Source organism: Galeopterus variegatus, unplaced genomic scaffold, assembly GCF_000696425.1.
Source record: "Galeopterus variegatus unplaced genomic scaffold, G_variegatus-3.0.2 Scaffold15990, whole genome shotgun sequence".
Taxonomy (NCBI): Eukaryota; Metazoa; Chordata; class Mammalia; order Dermoptera; family Cynocephalidae; genus Galeopterus; species Galeopterus variegatus.
In genome coordinates, this window is record NW_007742101.1 from 7783 (window position 1) to 22684 (window position 14902).

At 38.8% G+C, this 14902-nt stretch overlaps 1 protein-coding gene across 1 annotated transcript; it reads left to right on the forward strand.

Annotated features, from left to right (window-relative positions):
* Positions 1 to 5095: 5095 nt before the first annotated feature.
* Positions 5096 to 14279, forward strand: LOC103582379 (small integral membrane protein 8). The gene is made up of 3 exons (XM_008563992.1): positions 5096 to 5152; positions 11705 to 11862; positions 13811 to 14279. The coding sequence occupies exons 2-3, from the start codon at positions 11728 to 11730 to the stop codon at positions 13967 to 13969; spliced, it is 294 nt and encodes a 97-aa protein (XP_008562214.1). The 5' UTR covers positions 5096 to 5152; positions 11705 to 11727; the 3' UTR covers positions 13970 to 14279.
* Positions 14280 to 14902: the final 623 nt, after the last annotated feature.

Here is a 14902-nt window from a genome sequence, read left to right on the forward strand (position 1 = left end):
GGCTTCCTGACCTTTACCCAGGCCTTGCCAGCCATGGTATCCTTCCTCTTGTCCATAGCAATCCATCAGCACATGACCTGAATAAGGCCAAAAGAGTCATAGGAGATTTCATGTATGGATGATGGAAAAGCTCCCTTTCTACTTGGATGTACTTTAACATGATAGAAGCCTGGAACTGCCAGCAGGGATGTCCTGATATATAGAGTAAGTGTATCTAAGAAGCAGAGTAGAGAGATAAGAGTCCTGTTGACATGTTCGGATGTCCCATATCTCACTGTTGAAACCTCTTCCCTCCCTAGATTTCCCATTACAAGAAGTAATACAAGTCCTTTTGAACTCAAGTTAGTTTCAGTCAGGTTTCTATCATTTGCAACTGAAATAACAGTTGTACACTGAGTCTTCCAAGATCCTATATCCAAAAATTGCTCCCTTCAGCTTCTGCCCACTGACCATCTTTCAGGGGTCAGATCTTGCTCTCAATTGGCCAAGGAACAAGAAACCCTACTCTTTTCCATTTCTTTTGTATCCTTGAGCTAATGCACAAATCTCTTCCCTCCCTCTTAATCAATTAAGAAGGAACCTCCTTGTATATCAACTCCTACAAATAGACTCCAGAGTCTTGGGGTGGTGGGAGAAGGGTTTGCTGGCTTCATTTGCCCAGTCTCTGCAGGGGCTCAGGATTTTGCTACTATATTCTCCTCATAAAATTGCTTCAGTTTCTTAGCCTTACGCAAGAATCCCAAAAGAAGAATCTTTTTCCTGCATAGCTCCAGTTCTTCTCCAGGGTCAGCTCCCAGAGAAGATAATGCCTACACACCAAGCCAAGCTGACCTGTGGATGTGATGCCTCCATGATTTTCTTAATCGTGAAGCAAAGGGTAGGGGCAGGATAGGGTGTCCCATCAGGAAGTATGCAGCAGAAGAGTGACACGAACAGAATTGTGGTTTAGAAAGGAGGAAAGTAGCGCATTGAAAAGTTTAGCTGGTGGCAAAGTAGCTGGTGCATTAATATTAATCATCCTGACTCCGTTTGGCTTTCAAGATACTCCTCTCTTGGTCTTCCTCACATCATTCTGACCATTCCTTCTCACACCCTTTCATGGGCTCCTTCTGCTCTGCTCATTCTCTAAATGTTGGCATTCCCAGTGTCTTGTACTGGCCCATTGTTCCCTCTTTGCCTCCTCTCCTTACATATCTACATCCACTCTCATGGTTTTATCTATCATCTTTATGTTGATAATTTCTAAATCTTTATTTCCTCAAACTTCAGATGCATTCACTTAATTAAATTGTGTGTGTGTATACATATATGGATATATATATATATATATATGGATATCTCACATATAACTCAAATCAGACTCCTTTTCTTCATCCACCTGCATCTCCCAAACCTGCTCTTGCTCTTGTAGTTTGGATCTTAGCTAATGGCCCCACCACCCACCAATCACCTAAGTTAAAACCCTGTTGGTCATCTGTCTGAGGCTCGGTTTCCTAAAGACATATTCTCAAATGGAGAGTTGCATTCAGAAAGTTGATTGGGCGTGCTCTTGGGAGATACAGCTGTAAGGAAGTGAGAAGGTAGGATTGGGCAGAGGGAGAAGCTAACTCACATTTGGTTGTAATTGAGGCTTTAGCAGATCCTACTGGGATTTCTGGAGCTGGGATGGCTCATCAGAGTTTTCCTAAATGGAGGCAGGAGGGCTGGGCCTTTGTATCTCCTCATTGGCCAGTCATTGGTCACAGGCCACCCCTGAAAGAGCACAACTGGGTGAGGCCAGTTTCCTGCAGCCAAGAGAATGCCCAGAGAAGGAACAGTAGGTCTTTCTGCATCACCCAAACAGGGAATCTGGAAGAGCAGAAAGGATTCACTACATCATCCTAATTTCCTTTTTTTTCTCACCCCCCACCCCAATCCAAACCAGTTACTAGTTGTGCCAATTTCACCTACTAGTATTGCCATAGTCTGCCCCATATTCTCTATACTTCCTACTACTGTCCTCATCCAGGCTTTCCTCTCTGTCCTAGAATACTACATTGGCTTTTTAACTAGTTCTATACTCTTTACTCCATTCTGTTCACAGAGAGACCTATGTAAAACACAAATATGACTATGTCACTTCTGATTTAAATTGCTTCGGTGACTACCCTAGACCTCTGGAATAACGTCCAAGTCCCTTATAATGGAGATTGGCCTTCCTGGACTGGCCCCTATGTGTTTCTCCAACCTCATTTCCTTCCACATTCCATTTTATTATTATTCACTCTCTGGTGAGTAAGAACCACACATCACATTATACAGCTTCATGCTTTGAGGCCTATGTTCATTCTGTCTCCTCTGGCCTGAAACATCCTTTCTAACTTCCTCACCTTGATTATTGCTTCTGATTGTGATTCTCAGTTCAGTCATCAGCTACACACCGTTCTCTGTGGTATATCCAGGCCAAGTGATATCCCATTCTCTATGCTTCCATAGAACTTTGTGCAAATCACATTACATTGAAATTATCTGTTTTTATATATTGACTTTCTCACTAGTCTTAAAGATCCTCAAGGGCAAAGACTATGTCTTATAATCTTTGAATTTCTGGTGCCCAGGATAGCATCTGGCACAATGAATGCACCAAAATTTTTTGCTAAACTGAGCCTAAATTGCTCTGATAATGAACTTCTACTTCAAAAGAAGAATAGATAGAATAAAAATGTTTTCATTGTATTTCCTTTTTAAGGTACTTTGAGATTATGAGACCTTAGAAATATTAATATAGACTAAATCATTATTATTTCTAGCATTTTGAAATGTGATAGAAATAAATATAAAATGATCCAACATGAAAAGTATCAAAAGAAAATTTGCTAAAACTATATAGAAGAAAAACAGTAATAAATTATGATCCCCAAAATAATATCAGTTCCTCATTCTAATTTTTTTCTTTTTTTTTTTTAGTCACTTATGTCTCATACCATTTGATAGATTTCATTTTCTTCCCAGAGCAGACATTCCTGTGTTGCCAGACAACTATGTGGTTTTCAAAAATAGTAAGATGTCCTTTTTACAATCCGCACGGGAAAGCAGACTACTCCTCAAGCTTCTAGGTAAATACTCTTTGGTTCCAGGGAATTTACAATGGAGGACATGTGTATCAGTTAATGTACACATTATTGCAGCAATAATGCTGCATAACAACCAACAAAACCTCAGCATGGTAAACAAAAATACAGATATTTACGCTCATGCATCTGCAGAGTTCAGTTGATCTGGGCAGGCTTGAGTGAGCCCAGCAGGGCTTGCTCATATGTCTGGAACTAGCTAACTGATGGCCAACCTAGGATGGCCTCAGTTGGAATGACAAAGATGACTTGGCTTTGCTCTATGTGTTTTTCATCTCCAATGGGCTAGTAGTCGTGTATTTATCAGTTCAAGCACTTTTCCAGCCTCTTTTGTGTCACATTCGCTGATATCACATTAGCCAAAATAAGTCATAAGGCCGACCCCACAGTCAGAGTGGGAGGGCATAGATGAGGGTTGGATACAGGAAAGGGTGAACAATTGGGACTATTTTTGCAAACTACCACAACATGCTTACTTTTCTCACTTGCCAACTAACAATTCATTCAAGGGAGACAGATATTCTTGGCCCATATTAATTATATCACCTATTTTGGCTTGACTTTCTGCTAGGGAAAAAAAAATAGCCAGTGTTTATGTTATCTTTTTTAAAAAAAACTTCTTTTGACAAAACACCAATAATATATTATTTTTGTTAAATATTATAGATCAATTATTAATTCTTTCTTGAAATAAAAAGCATCATTGTCATCAAGACCCCTTGAGAAAGCTCCCAGACCACCAGTGTTGTCCCCAAAGCACACTTGGGGAACCTGATTAAAACAGATCTCTTTAATGAATTAGAATGTGTTTTCTTACAAATGAACCTTTGCTTTATGCAATCCCATCAAATATAAAATCTCCTGTTAAATATTATTAAATATTGATGGTGCTGGAACAAGGATTATAAAAGCTGAATCCAAACTGGTGTCACTCTTCAAAGTAATTTCTTGAAAGCATCATAAAATGGAATGAATTATTGTTTAGTCATATCATTCATTGTACCCATTTCCATGAAATTAGCAAGGCCTTTAGGCTTTTCTCTGTTGTCTTTACCAACCGCTAATGCTCTCTTCTTATATGTTTTATGTTTCATTTATTCTTTCATCTAATCACTTTGGATTGATCATGGCCGTACAAGTACTTCTGTTTCCAGAGTGATATTTGGCATGTTATGAATTAATGAGGAGAACCCCAAGTGATAAGAAAATTTGGGTCTGTTGAGGATTCGACACCACGTTTTGTGGCACTGCACTTGTTCTTATCTATTGCACAAACAGCTTTTTAATTGAAATTTTACTTACCTTGTCAAAAGATTGCCTAGTAATACCAGCTGTCAATAACCTTTTAAAAATTAAACCTCACATCAAATGTAAAGTTAATTTGGCTTGGAAGCACAAGTTTTAAATTCAAAATTCATTTGCCAAAGCTTTACATAAAACCCATGCCAAAATCTGGCTGCCTCCTATTCTAACTAGTTTGATTGTTTTAATATAACTCGTATCCTAATAAACATCAGCAAAGTCGGTGCAAACAGGCATCCTACCTATTCTTGTCTCAATCGCAGCTGCATACATCTTGCATCTTGAAATCTCAAGGACCTAACAGAATGGCAGTGAATTAACTGTACACGTAAATGACTGTGCCGCTAAAATGGGGGCGGGAGGAAACCAGAACTCAGCCTTCTTTCTCAAATCACAATGCTTTCCACTTTTATTAAATACACTGTATACGTTTCTAGGAGATGTCTCCTTTTACTTATACAGAACATACAAACACGAAACTGGAAGGTTATTTGAAGCTGGGAGGCTGAAAATTACAGGTCCCTCGCAAACCCCAGGCCGCAGAAGCCCTGGCGGCCAGCGCGAGAACCTTAGGGCCAGAGCAGCGAGAAGTCCCCGCAGCCCCGCGCCCCCGCACCGCAGCCTCCGGGCAGTAGGGGGCGCAGTGGCGCGGGCTGAGCCGGGCGCGCTCGGCCGCTCTCTGGCAGGCGGCGGCGAGACGGAGCTGTATCGGGCGCGGAGTGAAGGGCACTTCGCGGAGGGTGAGCGGACGCGGCCTATACCGGGTGACGGGGCACGGGGCGGGAGGGGACAGGGGGGCCGCCCCGCCGCGGGCCCTTCTCTGACTTTGAGGGCCCGGCAGCCCTGCCGGCCTCATTCTCAGGTGCCGCGACCTCGGCGGCACCCCGGATCTTTGCCACGCGGGGGCACCCTGCGCCCCCACCCTAAGTCTTGGCAATCTCTGGCCCCGCCGAGCTCACTTCTCGGACCTTCATATTCCAGGCGCCTGACACTGGTTGGTGACTCGTCCATGGACAACCCCCACCCCAAGAAACCTCCCGTTTCCTCTGCAGTTTCTTGGTGTCCCAGCTCTCCAGACTCTCGTGTTTAGGGGAGTGTGGTTTTGTCGTTTTCAGGAGATGCCTGTTTTCTTTTGGAACTGTGCTGACAGTCGAGCTTTTTCAACCCTGGAACACAAATGTCTGGCAGTTATTTGAATGAAGGCTTTTTCTGTCGTTGGGTGAGCCCTCTGTACTGACGGTAGTGTAGTTCCCACAGCACTGAGGGAAGCCAAGTTGGACTTTACAGCCCTTAGACTGTCTGCAACAGCCACTGGCGAGACCTTTTTCGTGGTACAGCAAATTCAAAGGACGGGAAGATACTTTCAAAAAAGTATATTTTAAATTTAACATAACAAATATAGAATCCACTTCTAAAACATAAGTGATTACAATTTTGTTTCTTAAATCTTGTTAGAGCTTATCAGTGCAAAGTTCTTTTATTGATTTAGGAGTGAGACGGGGTGTGGTGATCGAATAACTGTGGGCTGGAAATTGGGAGACCTGGGTTGCCTCACCTTCTTCCTAGCAAGACAGATACTCTTTGGGTCTAAGTTTCTCTTTGTTTAAAAGGAGCAGTTGGACTAGATTGTGAGGATGACAGTAGCTACCATTAATTGAACATGTGCTATATCCTTTTAAAAACGTTATCTCATTTAATCCACACATATTTAATACACATCTATTGTATGCAGTATAGTATTAGTTCCTTTTATGAAGGTGAAATCTTAGAATCAGAGAAGTTGTGACTTACTCAAAGACACACAGCTCATAAGTAGCAAAGTGGGAATCCGAAGCTATGCTAGATTCCCCCAAACCATAAAGAACTCTGATTCTATCCCAAACTTGTTTATACTAATTTAAATTATTTCTAAGGTGTTCCATCCCAGACTTCATGTTCTTTTCTTAAGTATGAAGGTAGTGTAGTATGTGAGACTAAAATAAGTGTATTTATACTCTCATTAAAATATCTTGTTCATCTTGTAATTCCCTGAGTCTTTTAAAAGAAAGCCTTTGATTATTGTTAAGGTTCCTGTACATTAACATTCTGTGATCCCAAACATAAATTAATCACCAAATTGCTTATCTAGGAGCAGTGCAGTGCCAAATTCCCATCATCCCTGCTAATCAGTATGTATATGTGTTTTGTGTAAATCCCCTTTTAATGCAATAAATGAGGCTTATAAAATGCAGCTTAAAAATAAACATCCTCAAAGTGAATAGAACTACTGATTGGTCGATATCATATGCAAATATATAAATGCTAGATACCTGCAGTGGGAAACAAAAAGGGGGGGAGGGGAAGAAGTTGGAGAAAGTGATGGGAAGACTTAGGAAGTTCTGATGGAAGTGTGCTAGATTTTTTTTTTTTTTTTTTTTGTATTTAATGTTTAGATAGGAAATTATTTTGTCAACATAGAAACACAGGAAAACATCACAAATTAAATTTAAAGTCAATTTATAAGGAACAAATTTAACACTCAAATATTAACATCCTTAATACAAAAAGAACTCTTAAAAATGAATTAGAAAAATCTAAGCAGAAATTTGGTATAGGACATGAGCAGATAAGTCACACATCTCAAAGAAACACACATGGCTCATAAGTACATTCTAAGATGCTGTGGGGTGGGAGGGGACCTTGGCTCCTGTCTCAGGACCCTGCATCTGGGTGACTGGCTCTGTCGCTTGCCTGGTTGCCATGCTAGGTGTTAACTGTTTTTGTCTTAGGTACAGTTCCTTTGGGTGGTAATGTCAGAATTAGTTATTGCCATGCTTTGACCTTATGATTAGTTCTGCAGCTTTTTAAAATAGAACTTTTATTAGTTCTGTAGTTGAAAATAGCTAGTCAGCTTTTACTTCTAGATTAAAAGTTTACTTGTTGAAATAGAGATTTGTTTTCTCAAAAAGTACTAAAGATTGAAACAACTAAGGTTTTGCATCCTACATTCTTTACTTATTCAACCAATATATCTTTAATTTCTGCCCCAACCATACACTATTGAATAGCTCTATAAGCCAGGCATGTGAAGAAATATGTGAGAACTTTCTCCTATGTAAAAAGGTTGTTTGTTTGTTTTTTATAGTTATATTTAACAAAATATTATCTACCAAGACCCTTTTGGGCCTCAGAAACCTGTACTTTTTATTTAAAGTATAGATGATTGTTAAAAATTCTTTATTAGCTTGACAGACAGTATAAATAAGTTCATGCAATTTGAGAACTATTATAACATCTCACTGACTGGCTCATAAAAGGATATGCAGCAATGCTACTGAACTGTATTATTCCACTTCTAATAAAAGAATGATAAATTATGGAAAATATTACTTTCATATATTCTAAAAAATAACACAATGGAAATTATGGTATATTAAGTCTTTTAAAACATGCACGTGGGCTTCCAGTCCAAGTATTCTTCAATTGTCCTTTCTGGTAAAGAGTGTAACATAAACAATGCATTATTAAGGTGGATGTGGATGTCCGGAGGTTATAATATAACAAATACTACCTTGATTGTTTATTTCCTTGATTCATTACAAAGGAAATGTAGGTTCTGCTAAAGAAAAAAGGAGTTTGAGGAATCTTGCAACGAAGATTAAGTCACTACAATTTGTGTTACAATACCATACATGAGAGTACTTCAGAAAGTTCACGGGAAAATGGAATTAAAAGATAAGAATTAAAAATATAAACTTTATTTCTCAACATAAGGGTCCATCAAGTTCAAAGCGATGATACCAGCTGTAAGAAAATAATCTAAGTGATTCATTTTCTAAAATGACTTATCTGAGGGTGTTTTAGCTGATTCAGGCCCAGCCCAAAAGTTGTCTGACTGGTCCAGCCCACTCCTGAAGGGTCGCTGAACAGATAAAAACTCTCCTTGAGATGGTAATGAGTTACCAGCCCTTAATTGTTTACTTCAAACAGATAAAGCTCTTCTTGAGATGGTAATGATTTACTAGCCCTTTATTGTTCTCTTCATTCCTTAGTGTTTCTCCTTTCACAGGGTTTCAGCAGGCCCTTGTCCTGAACCCTCAGACAAAGAAATTTCTTACAAGGGGATAATAAATTGGGGTAATCTTAGGCATCATCCAGGAAGATTGTGCACCCCATAGTACTCTCAGCCAATGAGGAAGTGCGGGAGGGACTAGCACACTAGGGAATAAATTGCTTGCTACAACCCTTTTCTGGGTGCCTACCTTTCAGACACCTGAAACTTGCAAGGCTTTAATTAAAGTTTCACTTCGCTGTACCTCATGTCTCCAGGTCCATCCTTTGGCATTGGACCGGTAAGGACATTTCTCACACCAGCTATTTAGTCCATCCCTAAAGAACTGAGGGTCCTAGGAATTTAGCCATGTCAGTGCATCTTTTTTACAATATTAACTGAAGGAAAATGGGTGCCCTTTAAAGATTTTTTTAAGATTAGGAAACAAAAAGAAGTCAGAAGGAGCCACATCAGGACTATAAGGTGGATGCCTAATTATTTACCATCAAAACTCTTGCAAAATTGCCCTTGTTTGATGAAAGGAAAGAGCAGGAGCATTGACACTGTAGAAAATGACTCTGTGGTTAAGCTTTCTGAGGCATTTTTCTGCTAAAGATTTGGCTAACTTTCTCAGAACATCCTCATAATAAGCAGATGTTACCATTCTTTGGACTTCCAGAACACCAATAAGCAAAATGCTTTGAGCTGAGCATCCCAAAAAACGTTTGCCATGACCTTTGCTCTTGACCAGTTTGCTTTTGCTTTGACTGGACCACTTCCACTTCTTGGTAGCCATGACTTTTGTGCTTTGTCTTCGGGATCATACTGGTAAAGCCATGTTTCATCTCCTGTTATAATTCTTCAGCAAAGGAATTTAGCATCACTCTCCTTATATGATCCACATTTTTGAAATATTGAGCCAGGTTTGAAGAGAAAGTTAAAAAAGGGATTCTGGGACTAAAGCAGAAGTGAATACAAGGTCCCTTTGGAACTCTTTTTGCATGGTATCAAGGAGTTCATGCAAGAAATGGACATGTAAAGACATCACTAGGCAGCAGAAAGCATTGGATTTTTTGCCAACCTTGAGCATGGTGATTTTCAGGCAAGTGTGTGCTGGCTGAATGTATTTCAAGCATGTTATGGAATTGTTTCAGAAGATGACTGTAGTGAAGAAAACACCGTTCCAGTAGAGAAAATTAGTAACTTATGTGCAGGGAAAATTAAGAAAACAAACAATTGCTGGTTATGTCTTGAATGGTGTTTTAAAAGGTGATGAAACAGTTATGTTTTACCAGTTTTCTCATCATATGCTTCATACCAGAGGTGGATTTTGCAAAGGAAGTAAACAGATTGATGACTGCTCCATTCTGCTGTGATGCATTCTGGACCACCTGTTATGGGCAAGTCACCCAACTTCCAATGTTTCAGAAATGTTCATTTGCTCCCCAGTGATTACCACACCAATTCACGTGCCTGAATGATGAGAAATTATTAATGAATAGCTGAGAAAGGTTGATAAGACAATGAAAGGAGCAATATGTAATATGCTCTTGCTGGTAGACAATTGCTCTGCCCACAACATTCTCCTATGCTGTATGTCTTGAATTTTTCCCACTAAACCACATAGCCATTGGGTAGCCATCAGATCAGGGTATAATTCACACAGTGAAAGCTCACTACTGAAACCAGTTGCTGAAACAACTCTTTCTAAATTTAGATGATGAAGAAAAAACAGAGAAAATCAACATGAAGCAAGTTATTGATGTGATTGTGGAGACCTGGTGGTCTATAAAGTCATCTACAGTAGGGAAGTGCTGGCAGAAAGAAGGCATGGTCCCTGTGGAATCCCCTGAGGTCCACCTGGAAGAAGACTGCAACCAAACATGGTATTTGAACCAATCTGGTATTCAGCTGCTATTGTCACTGGTGTTCCAAAGCAGTTTGATTATGAAGACCTTGTGGCTACAGATAGCAGTTTTTTCCCAAGAGTTAACAAATCCTGAAATTGTTACAGGAATGCTACCTGATGTAAAAATGGAACCAGAAAGCTGTGATGATGATGGTGATGAAGACAATGACAGATAACCATAAGAAGCCTGGGGAACAAGTGAGGGAACAGCCAACAGTGAACATTTCTGAAGCCTCTGCAAGTGTAGAAAGTGTCTGGAGAATACTTTTCCTTCAAGCAGATGTTCCCAATGAGCTGTTTACCCAATTAAATGTTATAGATGAATATTTAATGACCACTGCAACACAAAGTGTTTTGAAAAGCTGAGCTCCTAGTTTTCTTCAAACTATAAAGTTGCAAAAATAATTGGTTTTATAAAGTCTATAAAATAGAAAACTTAATGAATAAAGAATACTTGTACAAACAAAGCCCCAATGAGTGTTTAAATATGAATGTACAGTACCGTGATTTGCAGCATTTCCTCAAAGCATTTTGTTATATTGTAATTAATTTCAGTTTTTGGAAGGTTTCTTTCTCTACCTTCTCCCTTCCAACCCCTTCCAACCCCAACCCCCATCCCAGCATTAGTTGGCAGGAATAAGAATAAACTTTTCCCAATTAATACCTACAAGAGAAAAATATTCCCCAAATGTTGATACTCTAGCTAGGAGAACCATAAGACAAAATACACATTTGGATTTCATAGAATAGATTTAGAGCAGCTAAGAGAAAAGACTAAGGAGACAGCTGAGGATGTTCCCCCCAGAAAGTCACTGATAGGCAGAGGAGTAGTGAATACAGACAGCTACTCATCTTGAGTGCATGGGACAGTGAGTGCTTGGGTAGGCCGGGGAGAAGCTATAGGAGAAGAACTGAACAAATAACATCCTTCAGGTTGATGCCCTGGAAGGGCTGTTGGAAGGTGAGGAAGCGTGAAAATGGAAGGAAATAAAGAAGGGAATAGGTAACCCACTGGACTCTCCTACCCTTAGTCCTGGCTTTGTGTAACAGGATATAATGTGACTCATACCAACAAACAATTCTCCAGACTTCTGTAAAAGTAGGAAAACAGTCTTTGCCCGCTTCACTGGTTTGTTTTAAGAGATGAAAAATAAAGTAATGAACCATCTTATCAAAAAAAACTTAAAGCACCATTTACAAAGCATGTATATAGAGTAATAAGATAATTAACAATCACTTTGGGTATATGTCTGGGCTGGAATTCAAAAAAAGAATGAGTATAACAATGATTTTTTTAAGGGTTTACCAAATAAATAACAATTATGAAGGAAAAAATGTATTATTTTTTTTTAGGTAATAAATCATCATTAGTCAAGATGTCTTCCACACCTGAACCTCCACCGTTTAAAAAGGAACCACCCAAAGAGAAAGACTTTCGAAACCCAGGGCTCAGAGGTGTGCCCACCACGACCTTATTTCGAGCTGTGAATCCAGAGCTCTTCATTAAACCTGTAAGAAATACATCCAAGGGACTGGCCAATTAACTCACTCGGGAGGATATGTTGCTGGTAACACCAAGGTCTTGGGTTCAGGTCCCCATACTGGCCAGCTGCCAAAAAAAAAATTTTAAAAATACATCCTGGGGCCGAGCCCGTGGCGCACTCGGGAGAGTGCAGCACGGGGAGCACAGTAGCGCTCCCGCCGCGGGTTCGGATCCTATATAGGGATGACCGGTGCACTCACAGCGCTCACTGGCTGAGCACGGTGCGGCCGGTCTCAAAAAGGACAAAAAAAAAAAAAATACATCCTGGATAACACTTTATTTTTAATCTAACCACGCTATCAGAGATAGAAAGTTTTTATTTTACTATAACGTTTGACTAATAAGACCTCTTTGTGAATAAAAACAGGTAGAAGGAAGACTTTTAAATGCTGTTTCATATATATATAGATAGATATATAAAATAAAACTAAATATTTTGAGGGCATTTGAGAAATATAATGGTTACACTTTAATGGATCCACTTCTCAAACTATTTAAAGTACTAATTTAATGGTTTCATTAATTTGAAAGCAATTTTTATTGTTTGATCAGGCACTATTAGGCAAATAAGACCTTCTATTGAAACAAAGAATCAAAATGAAAATCTGACCATTCTTACAGACTGCAATTCCAGCCTATATTAATAATATATTTATCTAAGTGATATTGTAAACATTTTGTGAAAAATTTCAAAACATACATTTGTACTGTGTTATGGAGATAACTAATTGTTTATATTTTAGTTGCTAATTAGTGAATATATTTGACTTGATGGATTTTATTTTTAAATGTAAATTCTATTTTAAATGTAAATGAAATCAAATTATAAAATATGACAAATATCTGTGTATTGAATCTAATTAGAATTTTAATAATGTAGTTGCTAGTGTAAACTGTTATGCTTAAATGGGTCAACTAAACAAATCATCAAATCAAGGTAGACTATTTTAAAAATGTTGAACTAATGTGTTCTTTTAATTGCTAAAAGCATTTCAAGAATTGCAGATTTAAATTGCTCTGAGCTTGTGGCCTTTCTTAGATGATCATTAAGGTGAAAGAGTTTGACCCTATTCTTTTGTGATTAAGATGTGAAATAGTAGTAATACAGCAGGTATGGTGACAGAAGCAGAAAAAACTATTTGTATCACTACTGTGCATTTACCCTGAACTAGGAAAGCACAATTTGTTGAGTGTGAACACACAAAAAGGGGGGTCTGAGACAAAACACTTCTCTGCAGTTGTGAACATCTCAACTATATTTCAAAGCTTTTTTCTTTTTTTAAATTCAAAGCTACATCGCTTTGTCTCTTAGGGTATTGTATTTTCCAGCAGTAAGTCAAGGTTATTGTAATGCATAATATCTGTTCCAGTCACTAAACTTCTTGAGGTAATAGAGTAGGTTCCCAGAGAAGAGTGTATACATTGTCATTATTGCTATGCCCAACATTATGTTATAAAAGGCTTTTTTCCAGTTATCCACAACTTGGGCAACAAGAGTAGCATGTGTACTTTATTCCTCACTTCTTAATAAAATGAACTAATTTGGGGTTTGCAAACGTGGAGACTTGGCCCAGAGAAGTTAAGCAACTTCACCACATCACACAGATAACACTGAAAACTGAGCACCGGACCGATTTCCCTGCCTCACTCCTCTCCCAGCAGTCACCTTTCTGAGGGTGGAGGTCTGAGGTGTCCAGGCTGTAGAGAGGAGAAAGAATGGAGAGGTGAAGCAAGGGTCTTCTACACGATCCAGGGCTGAGCTAAGTGAAGCAAGAACTGAGTAAATGATTACAATTGAAATATTGCCATAGGAATGCTAGTGTGGTAAGAAAGACGTGGCGTGTCAGGAGGAAAGTGCAACAGATATTTGGGTCTCCTCAAATTATTAGTCTTAATAATTTTTTTTTCTTTAACAGAACAAACCTGTAATGGCTTTCGGATTGGTAACCCTTTCACTTTGTGTGGCCTACATTGGTTATCTACATGCAACACAAGAGAATAAAAAGGACCTCTATGAAGCTATTGATAGTGAGGGACACAGTTATATGAGGAGGAAAACGTCTAAATGGGATTAATGGTGCTGGTTACTGCAAATGGAGCTTTATTTAGGGCTGTGAAATCTTCAGGTGAAAGATTTGGAGTGCACAGTACCATGTTTCTTGTTCTAGAGTATGTTAATGAGGAGAGAAGATAGCAGCTGCAACCAGTCCACTGTAATAAATTTTGTCCTTTCATAGCGGCAGCCGTTATCTCACTCTTTTTCCACAGGAAGAGCTTCTCAGTATTTTTCTTTTAATAAATCCTCTTATAAAAGTGCCATGAGAATGGAAGTCATTTTTGTTAATTATTAAGTTCTGTATAATAAAATTAGCCAGTGCTGTTAAATTTGCATGGTGTTTTTAATATTTCAAGGTGAATTGTGCTGTTACACAACTGTTGTGGGACTTTTGTTTTTCTCTTTGCAAGGGAAATGTTCATTTTCTACTTGGTATGGAACCTATATTTAAAAAAAAAAAAAAAAGCAAAAAGAGAGAGAGAAATGGTAATTTTTAAAGCCTGAAGTCAACATTAAGGTGTGAGAAACGAAAACTGAGTTGGCTCTCACAAGTAGTTTTTACAGAGTTAAAGATGGCTGTATATTTTGGTTCCCATTTCAGCAGTTTTGGGTACAGAACTTTATTTAAATTTAAAAGATGGGACCCCCACTTAGGTACTAAAATAAAGATTAAATGAGATAACCCAAAGTAGTTGGAATTTTTCTTTAAAAAAAAAGAAGTGTTACACTGAGACATGATGTTTTTATTTGACTACAACTAACTGTCATCTATTTGTGATGTTATAAATATAAGATTGAGTGTTCTTATAGTTATTTAAAAACTAGAACTACTTGATAGATAAATATATATATATATGATGGGCCAGCCCAGTGGCGCACTGGAGAGTGCGCCGCTTGGGAGTGCGGCGGCGCTCCCGCCGAGGGTTCGGATCCCATGTGGAGACCGGTTCCC